The sequence below is a fragment of the Plecotus auritus genome, assembly GCF_963455305.1.
Source record: "Plecotus auritus genome assembly, chromosome: 8".
Taxonomy (NCBI): Eukaryota; Metazoa; Chordata; class Mammalia; order Chiroptera; family Vespertilionidae; genus Plecotus; species Plecotus auritus.
In genome coordinates, this window is record NC_137782.1 from 67,733,427 (window position 1) to 67,755,503 (window position 22,077).

Here is a 22,077-nt window from a genome sequence, read left to right on the forward strand (position 1 = left end):
CTGGGGTTCATAGCTAAACGCTCCTTGTGCCCTGATCCATTTTTGATATGCTGAGGTGGCTTCAGCCTGTTTAACCTGGTAAACACTGCAATCTGGGCCACACCTTTAGTCACAGCCCAGGCTTTAGGTCAGCTGGTTCTGTACACAGGGTTACCTGCCACCATCCCCCATCTTGGGGTTCCTGCCATAGTCACAGTACAAGTGTATGCAAGAACCAATTTGCAGTAATGAAGGCTGTGTCGCTGCCAGTGACGTCTCAGATAATTAGAGTTGGTGCCAGTGGCTGGGTAGCAACATGAGATGGGGACTTCTGTGTAGGCCTCACAAGCTTGATCACAATACTTGTAGCAGCCTGTATCAGAGCCTTAGGTAAGCACTAGAAATAGAGATGGTGATTCTGGTGGCACCGGGACAGTGGGCTTTGATGGAAGTTAGCTTGAGGAGGAAATGGCTTGTCTATGAGACAAAGTAGGAAAGAAGGAAATGGACATCTTCCATGGGTTTGCTATATTGTCTCAGAATTAATATCTTCTGTCATGGTGTTGGGTGCATGTAGGTGGACTTCCAAACTCTTGTTGCCTGTGTTATCTATTACTATGAGACAAATTACTCCCAAATTTAGGGACTTGTAACAATAACAATCTATTATTCTCAGTTTTTTAAAAAAATTGATATCAGAGAGGAAGGGAGAGGGAGAGAGAGATAGAAACATCAATGATGAAAGAGAATCATTGATCGGCTGCATCCTGCATGCCCCACACTGGGAATCGAGCCTACAACCTGGGCATGTGCACTGACCAGGAATCGAACCGTGACCTCCTGGTTCATAGGTCCATGCTCAACCACTGAGCCATGCCAGCTGGGCTATTCTCACAGTTTCTATTGAGTCAGAGATTCAAGGGCAGCTTTACTAGGCAATTCAGGCTCAAGGTCTTTCATGAGGTCACAGTCAAGATACTGGCCAAGGCCAATGTCATCTGAATCCTTGATTGAGGCTAAAGAAGGTACACACACACACACACACACACACACACAACTGGCAAGTTTGTGTTGGCTCTTAGTGGGAGGCCTTAGTTCCTTCCCACTTGGGCAGTTCTCCACGGCTGCTGAAATGTTTTCATTACATGATGGCTGGCTTCCTCCAAAGCAAGTGAAAAGAGAGGAAGTGAGGAGAAAGAGAGAGAAAGGGAGAGAGAGAGAGAGAGAGAGAGAGAGAGAGAGAGAGAGAGAGATTATCCTTTGTTTGACCTAGCCACAGAGGTCACATAGCATAATTCTATAACATTCTATTTGTTAGAAGTGAGTAATAAAACTGGCCTTCTAGAAAGGGCCAGAAAGGGCCTGCAATCTGGGCATAAGCACTGACCAGGAATCGAGTTAAACTCCAACGTTTAAAGGGCATATTAAGGAATTTGTGGACATTTTTAAAAAGCACCACATTGCTTTTAGTTCAATAGCTAACTATAACTTGGATTATAAGGTCTTTTCTAGCTTCTGTTTCAGACTTTCTTTTTTTTAAATATATTTCATTGATTTTTTACAGAGAGGAAGGGAGAGGGATAGAGAGTTAGAAACATCGATGAGAGAGAAACATCGATCAGTTGCCTCCTGCACACCCCCCACGGGGGATGTGCCCACAACCAAAGTACATGCCCTTGACCGGAATCGAACCTGGGACCTTTCAGTCCGCAGGCCGACGCTCTATCCACTGAGCCAAACTAGCTAGGGCCAGACTTTCTTTTCTTATATAATCAGTAATGTACAAAATTGTTAGTTGGGAAATAGTATGGTCAACTCAGATTTTTTAAAATAAATAATTAGAACACACTGCCCTGGCTGGTGGCTCAGTGGTTAGAGCACCATCCCTGCCTGTCCCACCCCTCTCCCTTACCCCCTCACCGAAGGGTGGCAGGTTCACTCCCCACCCTTGGGTGGGGTGCGTGTGGGAGGCAACCAGTGGATGTGTGTGTGTGTGTGTGTGTGTGTGTGTGTCTCCCTCCCTCTACTCCCTTCCTTCCACTCTCTCTGAAAAGCAATGGAAAAAATATCCTCTGGTGAGGATTAACAACAACAACAAAAATTAGAATACTGATCTGTCCTCAATAGGAGGAAATCCAGTGTTTTCCCCTTGAATCCCTCTTTCTTTTCCAGTGAATTACCCAAGAAACCTGGGGCTTATTCAGTATAAAGTTGCCAGTCTAGCTTCCAAACAAATCAGCCAAGCCAGGGCTGTGCATCTAACTTGTGAAAGGTAAGATGTCTAGAGGGGACACCGACTAAGAAGCCATCCCATCCATCTCCAGGGAGGTGGTGGAAAGGAATATTGCCAGGTATAGTAGCCATGAAAATGCATTGTTCTGGTCTCTTGCTGTGGGGCGTTGAACTGACTGGCAGATGATCTGCTAGCCCTGTGACTCTACCACCACATTTCCGCTAATGCAGGCTTATTCCTGTGAGATGAAAGGCTACTCCAACTGGCAACTCTGGTTCCAGCCCTCCTCATTGGCCTGGACAAGCCTTTCTTAGAGCTATACTGTAGTCTGAGACTCTTCTTAACCAATCCTTCCTCCCCCTTTTCTTCATAGCTGTCAATTTTTATTCCAGTCTCTATCTTCTCCCTGCCTTTTTCTGCTTCCTTCCCCTTTATCATTCATAGACATTTCCCCCATAAGTCTCTTGTATGTCTAATATTGGCTGCCTCCCACACGTATGCACCCCAACAAGGGCCTGCAACCCAGGTACATGCCCTTGACCTGAATTGAACCTAGGACCCTTCAGTCCACAGGCCAACATTCTATCCACTGGGTCAAACCGGTTAGAGCAAGTGCTCTGCCTTTAAATTGGTGATCTCTTCCCAAGGTCTTGTCCCTTGAGCTGTTATAAAGGCTATTTCCTGTTTTTGTGGGGCTTGTCTATGGAGGTCACCAGGAGCTCTGCCAACTCAGGGGACTAACCCTGTGCTCCCAGGGCAAGGATCCCTAAGCACTTTCCTGTAGAACCTGCCAAGAACTATTAGGATCTTACGTTTGTAAGTTGACTTACACCTCACATAGGAGCTGCTACCCAGTGGAGCTCCATTTCTATCTAGAATCCTCTCAGTTGTGTTTGTTTCAAACTTTCAGGATCAGCGTTTTTCACAGACAATATAGAGCCTTCCCCGGTACGTGAGAACCTTTCGCTATAATCAGGAAATTGCTTTGTTCTGCGTAGACTAAAAGTATAAGATCTGTTGATGGTTAGGAAAGGTTAGACAGCTGATCAGATAGGTTTTTACCAGGGCAGTATTGATCTGTGCTCTCTATTGCTCAATAAATATTTGTTGTATAGTAGACTACTGGTTCCTCTCCTAAATTTCTTTTACCGAATCCTTTTTACTGCTGTGAGTGTTGGCTACTAATGATATATGTGTACAAAATGCTGGCCTTTTTTCCTCAAGGTGAGATCAATTCCATGGTACCATTCATGATCCAGGGCTCTCCATAGGATCAGGCTGAAGGTAAACTCCAGATAAGGCCACATCCTTGCTTAGTTTCCTTTCCTGCTCTGTCCTGCTTTCTTCATTGCCTGTCTCCTGAGAGCACTCCCAATAAAGTATGCACCCAAACCCTGTGTCAGGCTCTGCTTCTAGAGAAACTGACCTAAGACACTACCTGAGTAAAAACCAAGGATTATAAAACCCATCCATATCCATGACCTTGAGACGATGCAAGCAAAGAGATAAAAAATGATTACATAGAATCAGAGAGAGCAAAAGGGCCTCACAAACAGAGAGAATGTTTTTCTTGAGTAAACACACACACATACACATGCACACACACACACAGAGCCCTGTGACTCAGTTGGTTGGAACATCATCCTGTACACCAAAAAGGTTGTGGGTTGAATTTCCAGTCAGGGGACATACCTAGGTTCAGGTTCAATTCCCAGTTGGGGCACGTATGGGAGGAAACTGATCAATGTTTCTATGTATGTAAAATCAATAAAGACATATCCTTGAGGATTAAAACACACACACACACACACACACACACACACACACACAAACTGGCAGAGGTACTTTCAAACTATCATAGTGCATGCAAACCTCGTTGGCCAAGCAGTTGGTGAGGACTCTTATTTAGAGTCTGGACTTAGAGCAGTTCCAGATAGAAGGCTAGGAATTCTTTGCCATTGGCATTAAAGTTTCTAGGACCTGAAGTGGCCACCCTGATAAGGACTAGTAGAGAAGAAGGTGGCGTGGAATTTCAGGTAGAAAAGCCATAAAACCTTAGTGATAAAGCATGAGGAGTCCAACAGAAATACTTCTGGAGCTGCAGCGACTTCTTCCATGAGGAGCAACTGGCCAATAAGATCAGAACCCATTTTGTATTATATATATATATATATATATATATATATATATATATATATATATATGACTAGTTGTACGTTAAAAATGTAAACATAATTATATCACCATTCTTAATCTAAGTTTACCTCATAAGACTTATTCCTGTCTTTGCAGGAAGCAAGTTACAGAGTATTTTAGTAATCTATTGCTGTCTCAAACTGTCCCAAAACTTAGTGGCTGAAACAAGTACACTTATTTATTTTGCTCAAATCTGTAATTTGTGGTGGGTTCAGCAGAGATGATACTTCTCTGTTTCATAAGTGTCTGGGGCCTCAACTAGGAAGACTCAAATAGTTGGGAGGCTGGGGTTGGCTTCCTCATAATATGGCATCTCAGAATAAGTAGCTGAGCTTCTTTTCTGGCAGCTGGATTTCCCTAGAGCAAGTGTTCCAAGACACTGAGAAGGAAGCTGCAAAACTTTGTATGACCTCGACTCAGAAGTCCCAGCACTTCCACCATAGTCTATTGGTTAAGCAAACACTAAGGCCAGTCCAGATTCAAGGAATTGCGGGGGGGGGGTGGGGGGGGTGGGGGAGGTGATTAGTTCCCATTTCTCCATGGAAGGAGTGTTAAAGAATTTGCAACTATCTTTAATATACCACACAGATAGGAAATGTAGGAAACTCTTTGACAGCAATAATAAAGAAGATAGTAATACTTCCCTTCATAGGTCAAGGTTAGATTTCGTTTGTTTTGTTTAAGGAAAAGATAATTTGAGCACATTTGGAGGCTAAGGAAAAAGAACAAAAGGAGGGAGTAGATTAAGGAAGCAAGAAAGAGAACGTTTGTTGCATCAAGCAAGGCTCAAGGGCAGCTGTATTGCTCTTCTGTGTAGGCAAACCATTTGGTTATCCATGAGTGTTTGGTAAAATAATGTGGAAGTTCACAGCCTGGGTTCAGTTTTGCTGTGGGGAGTGAAGGCAAAGTCTGATTCCACTTCTGGTTATCTATTGCTGAGTAACAAACCTCTCTAAAACACAGAGGCTTAAAACAGCAGCCACTTTATCATTTCTTAGGATTTTGGATAAGGCAAAGGAGGAAGGACTTGATCTGTCCTAGGTTATGAGGAATTGCCCAGCTACCTGGAACAACCCAGTTGGCTTCTTCCCTCAATGGCTGGTCACTCAGTTGGGATGGATCTGGCAGGTTCATCTGTCTGGGGTCTCAGTTCTTGGTGATAACTGGGTCCCTACTTTTCCTCAATATCATCTCTCTATAGCAAGGTAGAAGAGGGGGAGGGGGAGCAGCTCAGAATTATCAAGAGCTCATCATCAAGATTGTCAGGTGCTCTTAAAGCTCAGATCTGTAACCGGCACATGGTCACTTCTGCCACCTTCTTCTATTGGTTGAGACAAAGGTCGTCCAGATTCCAAGGTCAGGGACAACACAGTTTATACTGCCAGGAAGCATGTTTCATAGGGGGACCATCAAAATAATAAACTGACAAGAAGGGGTCTACAGGCAGACTTGCGCTGGCTGAGGGTGCTCCTATCTAATTTTATGCTGCCCCCTCTTCAGGGATGATTGGAGGGCAAATAATGGGAAATAAGATAATCCCAATCTTCCTCCACAGAGGGTGGTCTGGTTTGCTACTGGATCAGCCTGAATCAAAGGAGGTTAGGCTGTGTGTGTACTCGTTTAGTCTATTAAGCGTGTATTGAGCACAGTCTATGCGCTAGGTTCCTAACACACGTGTTATTTCGTTATCCCTATTTTACAGAGGAGAAAGCAGAGGCTCGAATGCAGCACCTAGCCCCACACCACGACGCAGCCTCCTAAGCCCTTTTTACTCCGCAGTTAGAATTGGGACAGAGCGATGACGGGCGCCGTGGTCTCCGGGAGGGTCGCGCTCCACCCGGCTCGGCTTGGCCAGCAGATCGGCCGGCTCCCAGGCAGCCAGGGAAGGGGGCGCTTCAGGGCTGCTACCCCGCGGCCGCCTTCCTGGGCGAAACGCAGAAACCAGCCCGCTAGGGGGCCTTCGTACCCGGGCCCGGGGTGGGCGCGGGGGTCTCAGGGAGCCGCAGAGTCAGGGTAGGAGGCGCGCGGACAGGATCTCGGGAGCCGACCGCCCGCGGCTGGGCGCCCACTCACGCACGCGTGCTCGCGCCGGCCCCGCCGGCCGCGCGGCTCTGGCTCCGCCCTCAGGATGGGCCGCCGGAGCCACCGTCCGCACAGCCCCGCCCCGCAAGGCCAGGCGCAGCGGAGCCGGCCGAGCCGTGTGTATGTGTTCTCGGGGCGCCGTCTCAGCCCCGGGAAGATGGTGGCGGCAGCGGCGGCGACTGAGGCGAGGCTGAGGAGGCGGACGGCAGCGACGACAGCGCTCGCGGGCAGGAACGGCGGGCGGCTCCGCGAGCGGGTCGCAACCGGGGCTGGGGGACCGGGGCTGGGGGCCGGGCTGCGCCTCCCGCGCCTGCTGCTGCTGCTGCTCCCGCCCCTGCTGCTGTTGCCCTGGGCTGCTGAGGCCGCGGCGGCAGCGGCCGTGGTTTCGGGCTCGGTCGCCACCGAGGCCAAGGAGTGTGACCGGCCGTGTGTCAACGGCGGCCGCTGCAACCCTGGCACCGGCCAGTGCATCTGCCCCGCCGGCTGGGTGGGCGAGCAGTGCCAGCATTGCGGGGGCCGCTTCAGGTGAGTGGAAGGCGGTGTTGGAGGGCCGGGCCCAGCCAGAGGTGGAGGCTAAGGGGTGCTCGAGACGGCTGCAGGCCCGAGGTGGATGCCAGACAGAAAATGGGGAGGTAGGGCTGCCCCACGGTATTTGAGGACCATTTGCTTCCGGGGAGATCGTCGTCTGTGGCCTGGGGTTTTCCTGTACTGGGCGATGACAAGGTTCGAGGCAGAGGTGGGGGTACCCCCAAAGGGGTTTGGGTGCGGCGAGCCACCTGGGAAAAAAGCTTAGGGTCCCAAAATGCATCACAGCTCGTCTCTGAAACTGGGCCTCTTTCGGATAAACGAGGTGTGAAAGAAAAGGTGAAAAGGAGAGCCAGTCTTACTTAAACACTTGGTTTTAACATGCCCTTGTTCCCTAGGGCCTGATGAGTTCCCCGACTGCTGGATAGATGAGGCACTCTGAAAAAAGAGGGCCTTGGAAGTGATTTGTTGGCTGGAGGTGGAAAGGGTAGGATTGGGATAGAAGAATCAATGATTGTTGGCTAAAGGAAAGTGAGGAAATGAGCCCTTTGAAGCTCCCTGGAAGCCGCAGATTGAAAGAGGGTCTGTCGGTGAGGGCATTGAAGGAGGTTCCTGTTTGCCCTGATTTCTGGGGAATATGGAGTTCTGAGTTGGCCTGGTTCAGGGCAGTACCTCTTGGAGAGATCACTCATTAATTAATTAGTAGTTATCTATTATTTGCTTCAGTTGTGCAAGGATTTCCAGATAATGCACACAAATAGATTAGCCAAACTTTGGCCTAATTCACAAGGAGTTTGGAATATAGCAAGAAAAAGATATGTACACAAATAACCCTAGTTATAGGGGAGCTACAGAGTCCCGCATGCCGTTGGTAGGGGTTTACTGAACACTTAAAAAAAAAAATCCTGGCGGGAGGATATGTTTTTATTGATTTTAGAGAGAGAGAGGAAGGGTGAGAGAGAGAGAAACATCAATGTGAGCAACATCGATCGGTTGCCTCCTGTATGCATCCCAACTAGAGATGGAACCCACAGCCTAGGTATGTGCCCTGACTTGGAATCCAACCCGAAACATTTGGTGTATGGGACGACGCTCCAACCAGTGGAGCCACCTGGCCAGGGCTTTATTGAACACTTTTGATCTCAGATGTGGAGGAGTGAGGAAGTACGAAAAACAAGGTAGACAGGGTCACTGCTTTCATGGATCTTACATTCTAGTCAGGAAACAGGCTGTTAACAAGTAAATGTATAATTGAAAGAAAAGACTTATCCAATAATCAATTTAGTATTTTGCTTAAGGCCATGGAAATGAAGAGCAGGGGACAAAGAGAGGACCTGACTTAGTTAGGAATGGTAAGTTTAGCGATTGAATAAGTGACTTTGAGTTGGAATCTGGCAAGACTGGGGAGAGAGGCAGGGGCCAGGCCATGTGGATCCCTGTTGGTTAGGTTGAGAATTTTGACTTTTAGCCTGTGAAGAGTGGAATGGTCTTGTTTTCATGACATTACAGGCTTTTAAAATTGTAATGGCCTTAAGCAGGAATGGCCTTGAAGGCCAGGCTAGAGCATTTTGAATTTGGGGAGCTTCCAAGATCAAGTGAATGAATGGTTGGATCAGAGGAAAGATCTTTCAAGTTCTGAAAATCTGGCATGCCATGGTAGGCAGCGGGGGACTGTAGTGTGGGGAAGGAGATGCATAGCAAGATCAGTCTGTACAGAGTAGATGGACTCACTTTAAGCATGAGCGATGGTGGACAACCAGGTGGAAACAGTTAGTGTGGGTCAGGACAGCAGTAACCAGAGATAGGATATGAGATAGGTCCTAAGTGGTATTGTAGAGGTAAGTGACAGGTCTTTCTTTGAAACTGATTTGCTTTTGGGAAGAGGGGGGATGCTGAGGGGAAGAAAACTAGATTCTATCTTGGGCTATTGAGAAGATAGTGATACCATTAAGAAACACAGGGTCACAGGAGGAACGGATCTGAAATGTTTAATTTTGCACAAACTGAGATGCTTTCAGGGTATCTGACTGGTAGGACAGGTGTAAGCATTGGCGTTATCTATATACTAGTAGGCCAGTGCACGAAATTCGTGCGGCGGGGGGGGGGGGGGTGTCCCTCAGCCCGGCCTCCAATCTGGGACCCCTCGGGGGATGTCCGACTGCTGGTTTAGGCCCGATCCCAGCAATCCGGGACTGCTGGCTCCTAACCGCTCACTTGCCTGCCTGCCTGATTGCCCCTAACGCCTCTGCCTGCTGGCCTTCTCGCCCCCAACAACCCCCCCCCCCCCCCCGCTGGCCTGATCGCCCCCAACTGCCCTCCCCTGCCACCCTCATGGCCCCCAACTGCCCTCCCCAGCCAGCCTCATGGCCCCCAACTGCCCTCCTCAGCCAGCCTCATGGCCCCCAACTGCCCTCCCTGGCTGGTCTCCCAGAAGGTCTCCCAGTCTAATTAGCATATTACCCTTTTATTAGTATAGATGCAGGAGATTGCCAGGGAGATAGAGCAGATCTGAGTGTTCACATAGTCCAGAGGATTAGAGAAGAATCACTTGTTATGGGGAATAGGCAGTCCTGACACTGCTTGTCTCGGATGGTGTCACACTTGAGTGAAGCAGCTCCCCTGGTTATTGTGGACACTCCATTTGAGCCAGTTTGAGCTGGTGTCAGTGTCCTTTCCTTTGACATTGGTCTTGATAATTTTATTATATTTTGTGGGCTTATGGCATTTGCATCTTTAGAAATGAAAGTAGAGGAATTTATGTCTCTGACCTTTAAAAAAACTTTTTAAGTTTTAGTTGAAGGATTATTTTTAGGGGGAAGAGTGAAGTACTGGTTTTGATTATAGTGGTATGTATCTTGATTTAACTGATAAACCTCCTTGTTGTTAAACTAAGAGACATTAAAATGGACACCTTTCTGGTTTGTATTGGCATCAAGTTGGTGTGTTTTTTTAAAGCTTTTTAGTTCTATAAATCCCATGTTATAATTGCTATTATAAGGACTCTTTCATTAATTGAAAGGAATGTAGGATAATAAGAGGATTAGATTTTACTGAAGTTATCAGTGAGTGCATATTAAATGCCAGGGACCTGATCAAGCATTTTCGTATACATTGTTTCATTTAATCTTCAGGACAACTCTGACAGTGTTGTATAAAATTTGATTTTTGTGTGGTTGTAGTTAGAATATCACTTGATATTTTTTTCCAAATGAAAGATACTACAAAAATGATTAATTGCAGAGAATAAAGTTAATGGTGCCATTGTAATAAAAATAACTATGGAATCTTTGGTGGATGATTTCTAAAGCAGTACCACTTTCATTCATTTTTATGTGAATCTGTATAATTCAGTGATCTTTTTTTTTCTACTTGTGTCATCACCATAGAAATATTTCTTTGGAGGATAAATATCAAGTTAGAGAATAAAGCTATTAAGTCCATTTATGAAATTAATATGCATTTAATTTTTTAAAGTTCTTGCTCTACAAAACTTTTGGGAGGATAGTATAAAATAACGTAGTGAATTGGAGCCTTGTAGTTACCCATGATGTTGAGTTACCTTCTATAGAAGAAAAAGAAAAGAAGTAGGCAGTTATTTAATACTAGAGGCCTGGTGCACAGATTCGTGCACTGGTGAGGTCCCTTGGCGTGGCCTGTGGGGATCAGGCTGAAACCGGCAGTCCAATGCTGTCTGCTGCTCCTGCTCATCCCAGCCCTGCTCCACCTGCTGCCGCTGGTTGGTAGGCTCCCTGCCGCTCTGCTGCGGTCTCCAGGCTGCAGCGGCCAGCTGTGAGCCCTGCGTCTGGTGCCCATCAGTCAGCTGAGTGGTGCTCCCACTATGGGAGTGCACTGACCACCAGGGGTAGCTCCTGTGTTGAGCATTTGCCCCCTGGTGGTCAGTGTACATCATAGCAACCGATCAACCGGTTGTTCGGTCGCTTAGTCTCATATATATATTGGTAGCCCTGTGCACGAATCCGTGAGCCAGTAGCTCGCCAGTAGCTCACTGCCGCCCTCCAGTAGCTCTCTGCCCCCTGCCCCGCCCTCCTGTAGCTCCCCCCGGCCCCCCTCATAGCTTGCTGCCCTGCCCCCTCCGGTAGCTCTCCGCTGCCCACTTGTAGCTCACTGCCCCACCCTCCTGCTGACCCGTGATCCAGTGGTTACTATGCAGTCAGTCGTTACGTTTCACGGCGTAATGACCATTTGCATATTACATCTTTATTATATGGGATACTAGTGGCCCGGTGCATGAAATTTGTGCACGGGGCGGGGGGTGTCCCTCAGCCCAACCTGCACCCTCTCCAATCTGGGACCCCTCGGAGGATGTCTGATTGCTGGTTTAGGCCCGATCCCACGGGCTCTTGTAATCCGGGACCGCTGGCTCCTAACCGCTCACCTGCCTGATCACCCCTAACCACTCTGCCGGCCTGCTGGCTCCCAACTGCCCCCACCCTGCCAGCCTGCTTGCCCCCAACTGCCCCCACCCTACTGGCCTGCTCGCCCCCAACTGCCTCCCCTGCTGGCCTGCTCGCCCCCAACTGCCACCCCTGCCAGCCTGCTTGTCCCCAACTGCCCCCCACTGCCAGCCTGCTTGCCCCCAACTGCCCCCCACTGCCGGCCTGCTCGGCCCCGACTGCCCTCCCCTCCTGGCCTGATTGCCCCTAACTGCCTCTGCCTCAGCCCCGCCACCATGGCTTTGTCCAGAAGTACTTCCGGAAGGTCTCCCGGTTTAATTAGCATATTACCCTTTTATTAGTATAGAATCAGGGGTCCTCAAACTACGGCCCGTGGGCCACATGCGGCCCGCCGAGGACATTTATCCGGCCCTCCGGGTGCCGCTGCCTGTTCTGCTTAGCAGCCGACTCGTCCCGGACCCACAGTGTGCATAGGAATTTGTTCATAGTTTTTTTTTTAAACTATAGTCCGGCCCTCCAACGGTCTGAGGGACAGTGAACTGGCCCCCTGTTTAAAAAGTTTGAGGACCCCTGGTATAGATAGATAGATCTGTTTTGTGCCTGGCATATACAGTAACTACTAGTAGTAGTCACAGCAGCAGCTGTTACCATTTGTCTAGCATCCATTTTTTCCAGGTGTTGTATTAAGTACCTTTTAGGAATTATTCCTTGTAATCCTTAGATTGAAGGTATTCCCATTTCATAGATGAGTCTATATTGAAATTACTTGCCCAACTTATAAACAATTGTGGTTTGAACTCAGGCCTTGTCTAATTCCCAAACCCATGTTTTCCATTGTACCATTTGGCCTCTCATTTTTTCTGAGTCCAGTCACCTCTTATGAACATTCTTTGGAAGGGCTGACCTAAATCCTTTGAGAAACACCTTGAGCTTCTTTTCCAACTTGGGCCTGGCAGAATGGCTCCCATGAAGAAGGGTGGAGAGTAGAAGAAGGACCGTTCTGCCATCAACAAGGTAGAACATAGTGATCAGAGAATATACTATCAATATTCACAAGCCCACCCATGGAGTGGGTTTTAAGAAGTGTTCCCCTCAGGCTTAAAGAGATTGGGAAATTTACCATGAAGGAGATCGGGACTCTAGATGTACACATTGACACCAGGCTCAACAAAGCTGTTTGGGCCAAAGGAATAAGAAATGTCCCATACTGTACTCAGGTGTGGTTGTCCAGAAAATATAATGAGGATGAAGATTCACCAAACAAGCTCTATATGTTGGTTACCTAAGTACCCATCACCACTTTAAAAAATCTGCAGTTAATATGGTTGAGAACTAACTGCTGATTTTAGAATAAAGTTATAAAATTGCCCCCCCCAAAAGTCATTTTTGCCTATATGACTGCCATATATCTTTTGTCCTTCTGTTTCTCCTAAACTTCATTGTCTTATTTTCTACTATTTGCTGGGCATCTTTACTGGGATGTTTTAATGTCACCTCAGAATGAGCCATGTGTAAGACCAATCTTCTTTTTTTTTTTTTAGATTATTTATTTTTAAATATATACAATTTTTATTTAAAAATGCAATAAAATAAAAGAAGGGGGACTTTATTCTTTTCATGCCTCCTCTCTGAGCATCCAGGTTTGTCCCCAGCAGGGGTCCTGCTGTCCAGGACCACATTCCTTGACTCCTGAGTGTCCACTGGAAAGAGGCTCTTGACCCTTCCCCGTCTTGCCCCTCCTCCTGTCTGTCCCACCTGATGACTGTTAACTGGAGGTGAGAATCTCTGTCTTGTCACCTTCCTCACAGTTTCCAGGATTGTGACAGACTGTCCTGGTCCTTGGGCTGCATCTCTGGATAAGAGTCCCTGTTATTTTCTCTCCCTCCCTGCCTGAGTCAAAATCTTTTTTTTAAAAAATATATTTTATTGATATTTCACAGAAAGGAAGGGAGAGGGATAGAAAGCTAGAAACATCGATGAGAGAGAAACATCGATCAGCTGCCTCCTGCACACCTCCCACTGAGGATGTGCCCGCAACCAAGGTACATGCCCTTGACCGGAATCGAACCCGGGACCTTTCAGTCCGCAGGCCGACGCTCTATCCACTGAGCCAAACCGGTTTCGGCCTGAGTCAAAATCTTTTTAAGACCAATCTTCTTATCCTCATTGAAATAATAGTCTTTTCCTTTGCACTTTCTTATATCAGTAGCAAATCTGACTTTAGATAAACAACAGTCAATATTTAGAAGTAATTCATTGCTCTTTCTGTTTAGTCTCTCTTTTCTAAAGTCTTAGAAATTTGTTCCTTTCCATTTCTCCTGTTGCCATTCTAGTGTAACTAGTAACTTGAGTACATCTGCATGGTCCTTCACCTCATTGCTAACCTGCCTCTGTTACACCCTGACTGGTCTCTTGCACCTCCAGAGTCCATTCTACACTTTGTCACATAATCCCCTGAAAATATGTGTCACTATCTAAACCTCTTTTTTTTTTTCACTCCTCTTAACTGTAAATTGACTGTCAACAGAAGGCTCCCACTGCCCTATATACTTCTTTTTTTCCTAAACAAATTCTTCCACTTTATAGTTTTCCTGCATATTTGTTAATTCAGCACTATTCTACCTCCTTGCCCCCGCATTCTTCTCTACTTATGTAGATTCTACCCCAAGGCCCATCTTCAGTTCTCTATAATCTATAATAGCAAATTCTCCAAAATCATACCTGTTTATCTTCTTTTGAGATGAGTTATCAACCCATTTAATTCATGGATAGCATGCCTTGAGCATATGAATGTGGGTAAGAATCAGGCCCTGCTTTCCCATTGGAGAGCTCATAATTCTGAAAAGACAGCTAAGCGCACAGGCAATCAGAAATTAATAATAAAAATACAGGCAGGATGTGGTGCAGGGTTAATATGTGGTGGAGAGACTAACTTTTTGAGGGCTCTGGTGGAAGGTATACAGAGAAGAAGACATTTTGGACAGATCTGAGAAGTTTAGTGTGAATAGTGAAACATGAATAGTGGGGGAGAAGGGCATTTCAGAAGGAGCAAAGAGCTTGTGCAAAGACAGAATCATGAACTGTCAAACACTTATTAGGGTATTAGTTTCCTAGGTTTGTGGTAACAAAGTATTACAAAATGGGTGGCTTCAAACAACAGAAATTTAATTGCACAGTTCTGGAGGTTAGAAATCAGAAATGGAAGTCTTGGCGGGGCCATACTCTCACTGAATAAGGGAGAATCTGTTCCTTGCCTTCCTTAGTTTCTGGAATTGCCAGCAATCCTGCGCATTCCTTGGCATGTAGGTACATCATTTCAGTGTCTACTTTTATCATTTCATTCTCATGACATTCTCTCTGTGTGTCTTCTCTTCTTATAAGGATTCCAGTCTTATTGGATATATGGCTTGAGTACATTTTACTAGTAACTTGAGTATATCTGCAAAGACCGTTTGTACATAAGGTCACATTCACAGGTAGTCAGGGTTAGGACTTCAAAATATTTTTTTTTTTGTGGGGAGACATAGTTCAAACCACAACACTTAGAGAATTCAACATAGGTAGTTGTTAGAGTATAGCTTGTGAGGGATGCACTGGAAAGTTTTAATGGCTTTCCCTCTGCCTTTCCTAAAACCTTCAGCTTCAGGGTGCATCCTTGACCTCGCTAAGCCATCAGTTCATTCCAGTCTCTGGCTGCAGTGATTGTTTTGAGGTAGTCAGTAATCTAAGCTGACTCAATCAGAATGAATAAGAGGCTTCTCTGTGGGTGTTTATGAAGCAGATGCTTTGTCATCTGCCCTCTATGTGATGAGGATGTGGAACCCAGAACAATTACAGCTAGTAGCATTGCTGTTGTGATAGGAGCCCACCTGAGGTCTGAGCAACTCCTAGAGGAGGGAGGATGTCAGAGAAGTGGAGTTGGAGACCTGACGACTTTCTGAATCTCTGGATCAAGACTTGTCTGAAGATGTACTTTTCAGTTTTGTGAAGTACTACATTTCTTATGCCAGGTAGTGTTGAATTTCCTGTCCCTTACAATATAGAATAATTTCTAACATGCAGAGGGACGTAGGGCCAGATCATGAAAGTCTGTATTTTCCATACCAAGGACTTTGGGCCTTATGCTTTTGCTGTTGATAACATGGTCTAAATTCCTGATATTTTCCTACCAAGTCTCTCAATGTTCCAATTTTGATTGGCATATGATCTGAACCGTAAGTTATCATAGCCAATAGTTGTAGCTTGTTTTTTTTTGATACTGCTTAACTGGGATTGCCAACTACCAGCTGGAGATGAGACTGTTCTCACTGCCCTGTACCTCAGCCCTGTTAAGCAAGTTTTATAGTTGAGGGCTCATTAGTTGTCATTCTGTTTGTAAATTGTATTGGGTATGATTTTTGTCAAAGTTCTTTTAGTGACAGACACCCATCTTATACAAACTTAAGAGAAAAAGATGAGAGATTTACTGTTTTTTTTTTGTTTATTTGTTTTTAATATGTTTTTATGGATTTCAGAGAGGAAGGGAAAGGGAGAGATAGAAATATTGGTGATGTGAGGGAATCATTGATTGGCTGTCTCCTGTACACTGGGGATTGACCCTGCAACCTGGGCATCCTCCTGGTTCATAGGTCGATGCTCACCCACCGATCCACGCTGGTCAGGTGAGATTTACAGGTTTATGTGACAGAAAAGTCAATGGGGATATTGTTGGCTTCATGTGTGGCTGGATCCAGGAGACCGGTTGGTCTCACTCTCTCCATCCCTTTACTTTGCTCTGCTCTTTACCAGCCTCACTCTCAGGAAGGCTAAATCAAACTGGCTTAGCATCCTTCTGAGTTGAGTACCTGCTCTGGGAGTGGAGGATGAAGTTCAGCTTCATTAGATGGCATGAACTGAGAAAGGGGAGCAAGGAAGGAGAAAGGAAAATACATGTTATATTACCAGAAAGTGGGGCCAGTGCTAGGCAGGTGAAAACAGTGACATTGCTGTGTATTCTTAGAACCTGCCATTTGGTGAATACTAAGTATTGATGATGAAAATTGGGAATGTTCTAGAAAATATATCAAGTAACAAAATGCTGATCCCCAGTTTATTAGGAATTCACTCAATCATTACAAGGATTTGTGAGGGACCCATTAGGTGGGATGCATTATATATAATGGCTCTTTGAGATTACTACAGTGAGGATTGTCCTATGTTGAGTTTCAGTCTAGTAGAGCCAAGTCATTGAATGGCAGTTATTCATTTCCTGATTTTGTAATGGGGGAACAGAGAGGATGATGGGAGGAAGCAAACAAATATGTGCTCATTGTGTGAAATTATGCTATATTGGGAGCATCCTTAACTTTATATAAAATACTTACATAATAGACATTTAAAGTTTTTGGTTGATTCCTGAAAGATAGAGTTTACTTATCTGAAAAGGTAAAAATATGGTTATTGAGTAAAAAGAAAAGTTGAGCATGAATATCTTAATATATGCCTAAAAGCAGATATCTGACATTTAAACTTTATCTCTGCAAAAGGTTCCCAAGATGAGCAAATATTTTTTTTTTATTTACTACAGTATAGAGGACAGAGAAATATATAGGAGAAAAGCAGAGTATGTTTATGGTGTAAACATTTTTTTCTAACTATGATTAACTGATTCAATAAATTTGTAGGTTATCTTTATCTTGAGAATTAAATATAAAAGTAGTTACCTGGAACTGTGGCTGAACAATATGAAATCATACTGTTTTCTCTTTCACACAATCTTGTTTCTAAAACGGAAATGAAACTGTAGTACTTTTCAGAATAATTGTATCTGAAAATTTGTCAGCCACTAACCTTTGTGAAACTTGTTTCCTATTTCTGTGATTTCCCAAATGCATTGTGGCAAAAGTGACTCACATTCCTACTAGTATATTATGTACTACTCTAATCCTTCATTTTATTACTTTCTTCCTTCCATTTTTCCTTTTTCTCCCTATTCTCTCAAACTAGCCCTTTACTATTAGCCTTTTTCTAATTTTTTCTCCTTAGGGTGACTTTCTTATATATGCCTTGTTTTTTTCTTTCTCCTTGTTTTAGTGACGTCATATCCCTTTAACTGCTTTTCTTTTAGCACTTGAAAGTCTGCTTTCATTTTTATCTTTTCAATTTTTAATTCTTTAAGTTTTTTGTTTTTCCAAGTTATATTTTGAGTGAACTTTAACTCTAGCTGTTTATTTATTTTTTAAAATACATTTTTATTGATTTTTTTTTTTTTGAGAGAGAGAAAGGGAGAGGGATAGAGAGATAGAAACATTGATAAGAGAGGAACATCATCTATCAGCACACCCCCTACTGGGGGGTCGAGCCCGCAATCTGGGCATGTGCCTTGACCAGAAATCTGGCAACCTCTTGGTTCCTGGGTCGATGCCCTACTGCTGAGCCACACCTGTCGGGCCAACTCTATTTATTTACGTGTTTTCTCACCTAGAATCCTATCTTTCACTTATAGAAGTTAATTTTAGTCATGGTTGAATTTGTGATGGCTGAATTTATTCTTTTAGAATTTGAGATTAACATTGTACAGTCATTAAGTTGAATGAATTTTAAAATTAATTCCTCTTGGTCCTTTTTACATTCTAATTAAGAATTTTCTAATTTGTTTATTAATAAATTTCTAACCATTAGGGGCTGAAATTTTATCAGATGCTGTTAAGAAACACAAAAGTCACCTCTCTTCACCGGTGTTTCCTATATTTTTGATTCATAGATTCTTTCGGAAAAATGTATGCTCTTATGGACTCTCATAAATTAAAAGGTAATCTTTAAAAATGAATCCTGTTTTTTTTTTTTTTTTTTTAATCCTTACTCAAGGATATGTTTTCTTTTTCAGGATATGTTTTCTTTTTCATTTTTAATTGATTTTTAGAAAGAGAGGAAGGGAAAGAGTGAGAAAGAGAAACATCAGTGAGAGAAAGAAACAGTGATTGGTTGCCTCACTGATGGTATCAAACCCTCAACCTAGGTATGTGCCCTGACCAGGAATGGAACCTGAAACCTTTCAGTGTATAGGGCAATGCTCCAACCAGCTGAGCCACCCAGCCAGGGCTAAAAAATGCATCCTGTGTTTTTTCTTATTGTTGTTAATCCTCACCTGAGGATATTTTTTCCATTGATTTTTATTATTTTTATTTTTATTGATTTCAGAGAGGAAGGGAGAGGGAGAGAGAGGAGAGAAAATCATTGACTGGTTGCCTCCTGCACGCCCCCTACTGGGTATCGAGCCTGCAACCCAGGCATGTGACCTTGACTGGAATCCAACCTGGGACCCTTCAGTCCACAGGCCGATGCTCTATCCACTGAGCCAAACCACCAGCTAGGGCTCCATTGATTTTTAGAGAAAGTGAAATGGAGGTAGAAAAGGGTGGGTGGGTGGGAGAGAGAGAGAGAGAGAGAGAGAGAGAGAGAGAGAGAGAGAGAGAGGGAAAGAGAGAAAGAGAAAGAGAAAGAAACATCAATGTGAAAGAGACACATCGATTGGTTGTCTCCTGCCGGTGCCCTGATCAGGGCCAGGGATTGAATCTACAACCGAGATGCATGCCCTTGACTGGGAATCGAACCCAAGACCCTTTGGTGCATGGGCTGATACTCTGACCATTGAGCACACCAACTAGGGCTGCATCCTGTTTTTTATAAGATACTTTTAAATAGAGAAAAAAGTAATTTTTTAAAGATCATAACATAGATTTTAAATATAATTTGTAATGGCATTCACAATATAAAAAATTTACCCTTTTCCCTGTTTAATGTGGTACATGTTTAATGTATTTTAAATTAATGTGTAAGAAAAAGCATGATTTATACACAAATGAAAAATGGCATTTTGCCCTAACTGGTTTGGCTCAGTGGAGCCTGCGGACTGAAAGGTCCCAGGTTCGATTCCGGTCAAGGGCATGTACCTTGGTTGCGGGCACATCCCCAGTAGGAGGTGTGCAGGAGGTGGCTGATCAATGTTTCTCTCTCATCGATGTTTCTAACTCTCTATCCTTCTCCCTTCCTCTCTATAAAAAATCAATAAAAAATATATTTAAAAAAATGGCATTTAATTTTGGGATCAATGTATGTTAAAATAGGGATTTAATTTGACTCTACTATAAAATTAGACAAATTTCCTCTCCTTTTGTTTGATATTCATGCATTTGTGCTTTAAAAATTATTTCTTAGAATTTTTTTGTATTTTGTTTCTACATGATAAAATAATAGTGGTTTTCAACAATTTGTAGGCATTTCTCTGCAAATAGCATGGTTCCTGTGTGGATGTTTCCCCCCCCCCCCCCCCCCCCCCGCCAAATTGAATAAAAAGACCACACTGGCTGTAATTATCACTATATTTTCCCCTTTTAACAATGGGTTTTTTGAAGTGCAAAGGGAATCTTGCAAAGCTGGATTTTGATTAGATTTGACAAGTTATATTGAAATTGAGGTAAATTTATAGATAGAGATTAATCTTTTGCCCTTCCATGACTCATATTTAAACATTGTGTCTTATGCTTTTCTTTTGGAACATCTTTTGGACCACTGGTTGAACAACATTGAGCAACCCTGGCCAAGTAATTGGTTGCTTTAAAGCAATCAGGGATTTGCTGGTTCAGTCTCTGTAGACTGACTTCAACTTCCTTTTAATAGAAAATATATCAAGCCTGTGGAAGAAATAAAAAAATAATAAAATGAATATCTTTGTACCTGCAACCTAGCTTTGCTGAATTTTCTTCAAAGTAATATTATTACTCCATAATAATATAAATATAAATTATGTAATATAGAATATTGTGGATACCAACCAAAGTTCCTGTGTTACCCCTCCCTAATCCTGTTTACCTTCCCCTCTCCCCAGAGATAGGTAGTATGATGAAGTTGATGTGTATTGTTTCCCTTGCATGCATGTTTCTAGTTTTACTGCAGACACACACATACCAGTACACTGTTGTTTCCAAAAAACAGGTCATGTTTTTCAAACTTTGTAAAAAGTAAGCATGCTTTTCTTACCACAAAATACATTTTTAATGCTTTTAAGATTAATATTTATGTTCATAAATGTAGTTTTACTAGATTCTAGCTATATTCATTACAGAATTCCAATTCATTCATTGTCCTGCTGATGGTCATTTAGATTTTTCTAATGTGTGCTGTTACAAATTGCTGTAATTTACAGTTTACATATCTATTTGTGGATGCATGTATGGTTTTTCTCTAGAGTAGTGATTTTTAAACTTTTGAAGCACCTCCAAATAATTTAAAAATTTTATGTACTTCCTTGCATACATTTAGGTTGACATGCAGTTAATTTATACAATTATAAAAATGTATTTACATAGTTGCAAAGAATATCATTCTTGGTATAGTGTAGAGTTATTGAAAAAGGCCCATTATATTACTTTAAAAAATTTAATGAGTAGAATTCAAATTCCATAGTAGTTTGGTAACCATTCTCATTCATTTAAAAAAGATGTTTTGTCTTCTTTATGTTGTTCTTTTTTTGGTTAAATTCTTATTTTTATTCTAATTCACTCATGTAATAATTTCCCCCCCTGGATTATGAATTCTGTCCAGTGATCTGGATGTTACATTTATTTGCTTTTTCTTGCCTTTGCTTATTAGTATTTTTTGTTCCTTTTTATTAATTTACTAGTGGCCCGGTGCACGAAATTCGTGCACATTAAAAGGGGATTAATTAGAGGAAATAATTTAATATTGCTATTTGCCCTTTCTCTATAATAGAAGTGTCAGAGATGAAAGAAAATTAGTAAAATATATATGAAAACCTTCCTCCTGTCAGAGTCTGGGGCACACCACGGGACCCAGAGTTAAGTCCCCGCCCACCCACATGTGCCTCAAAATTGCGTGAGACCCAGACCCGGCCACCCCCCCCTCATTTATAGATCCAGACCTGGCTAGTCCCACCCTTGTCAAGCCCCACTGGGCAGGGAACGTAGCCTCAGGTCCCCTGGCCCGGCGCCAGGACGGGGGGCATGGCTTGAGGCCCCCCATCCCAGACTGGGGTGGGGGGGCGTGCCTTGAGGTCCCCCATCAAGCCCCGCCAGGTGGGGGGGCACAGCCTCCAGTCCCCCGGCCCGGCACCAGGAGGGGGGAACAGCCTCAGGTCCCCTGTCAAGCCCCATCAGCAGGGGGGTGCAGCCTCAGGTCCCCCCTGGGCGGGGGGCGCAGCCTGAGTTCCCCCGACCCAGCAATGGGGGTGCAACATTGAGGTCCCCTGTCAAGCCCCGCCAGGCAGGGGGGCGCAGCCTCAGGTCCCCTGGCTTGGTGCTGGGGCGGGGGGTGCGGCCTGAGGTCCCCTAGCCTGGCGCTGGGGCGGGGGGAGCAGCCTGAGGTCCCCTAGCCCAGCACCAGGACAGGAAGCTCACCTTGAGGTCCTCTGTCAAGCCCCACAGGGGCAGGGGAGGGCGTAGCCTCAGGTCCCTGCTGATTGCTTGTTAAGGCTCCTTATGGGAACTTGGCCTCAGCTGTGGGCGCAGCCATCTTTGTGATGGAGTGATGGTTAATTAGCATATTCCCTCTTTATTAGTTAGGATAGGAGTTCTTAATATATTCTGGATATTCATTCTGGGATTATATATGCAGCAGTGATCTCCTAGTGATTGACTTTTTACATTTTAT

The 22,077-nt window shown here is 44.3% G+C and overlaps 1 protein-coding gene across 2 annotated transcripts in view; it reads left to right on the forward strand.

Annotated features, from left to right (window-relative positions):
* Positions 1-6,565: 6,565 nt before the first annotated feature.
* ATRN (attractin) overlaps positions 6,566-22,077 on the forward strand; it is a 166,821-nt gene continuing 151,309 nt past the window's right edge. For both annotated transcript variants that reach the window (XM_080685822.1, XM_080685823.1), the window contains exon 1: positions 6,566-7,015. In XM_080685822.1, the coding sequence (XP_080541948.1) occupies positions 6,648-7,015 (368 nt within the window). In that variant the 5' untranslated portion in view covers positions 6,566-6,647. The remainder of the gene's footprint in view (positions 7,016-22,077) is intronic.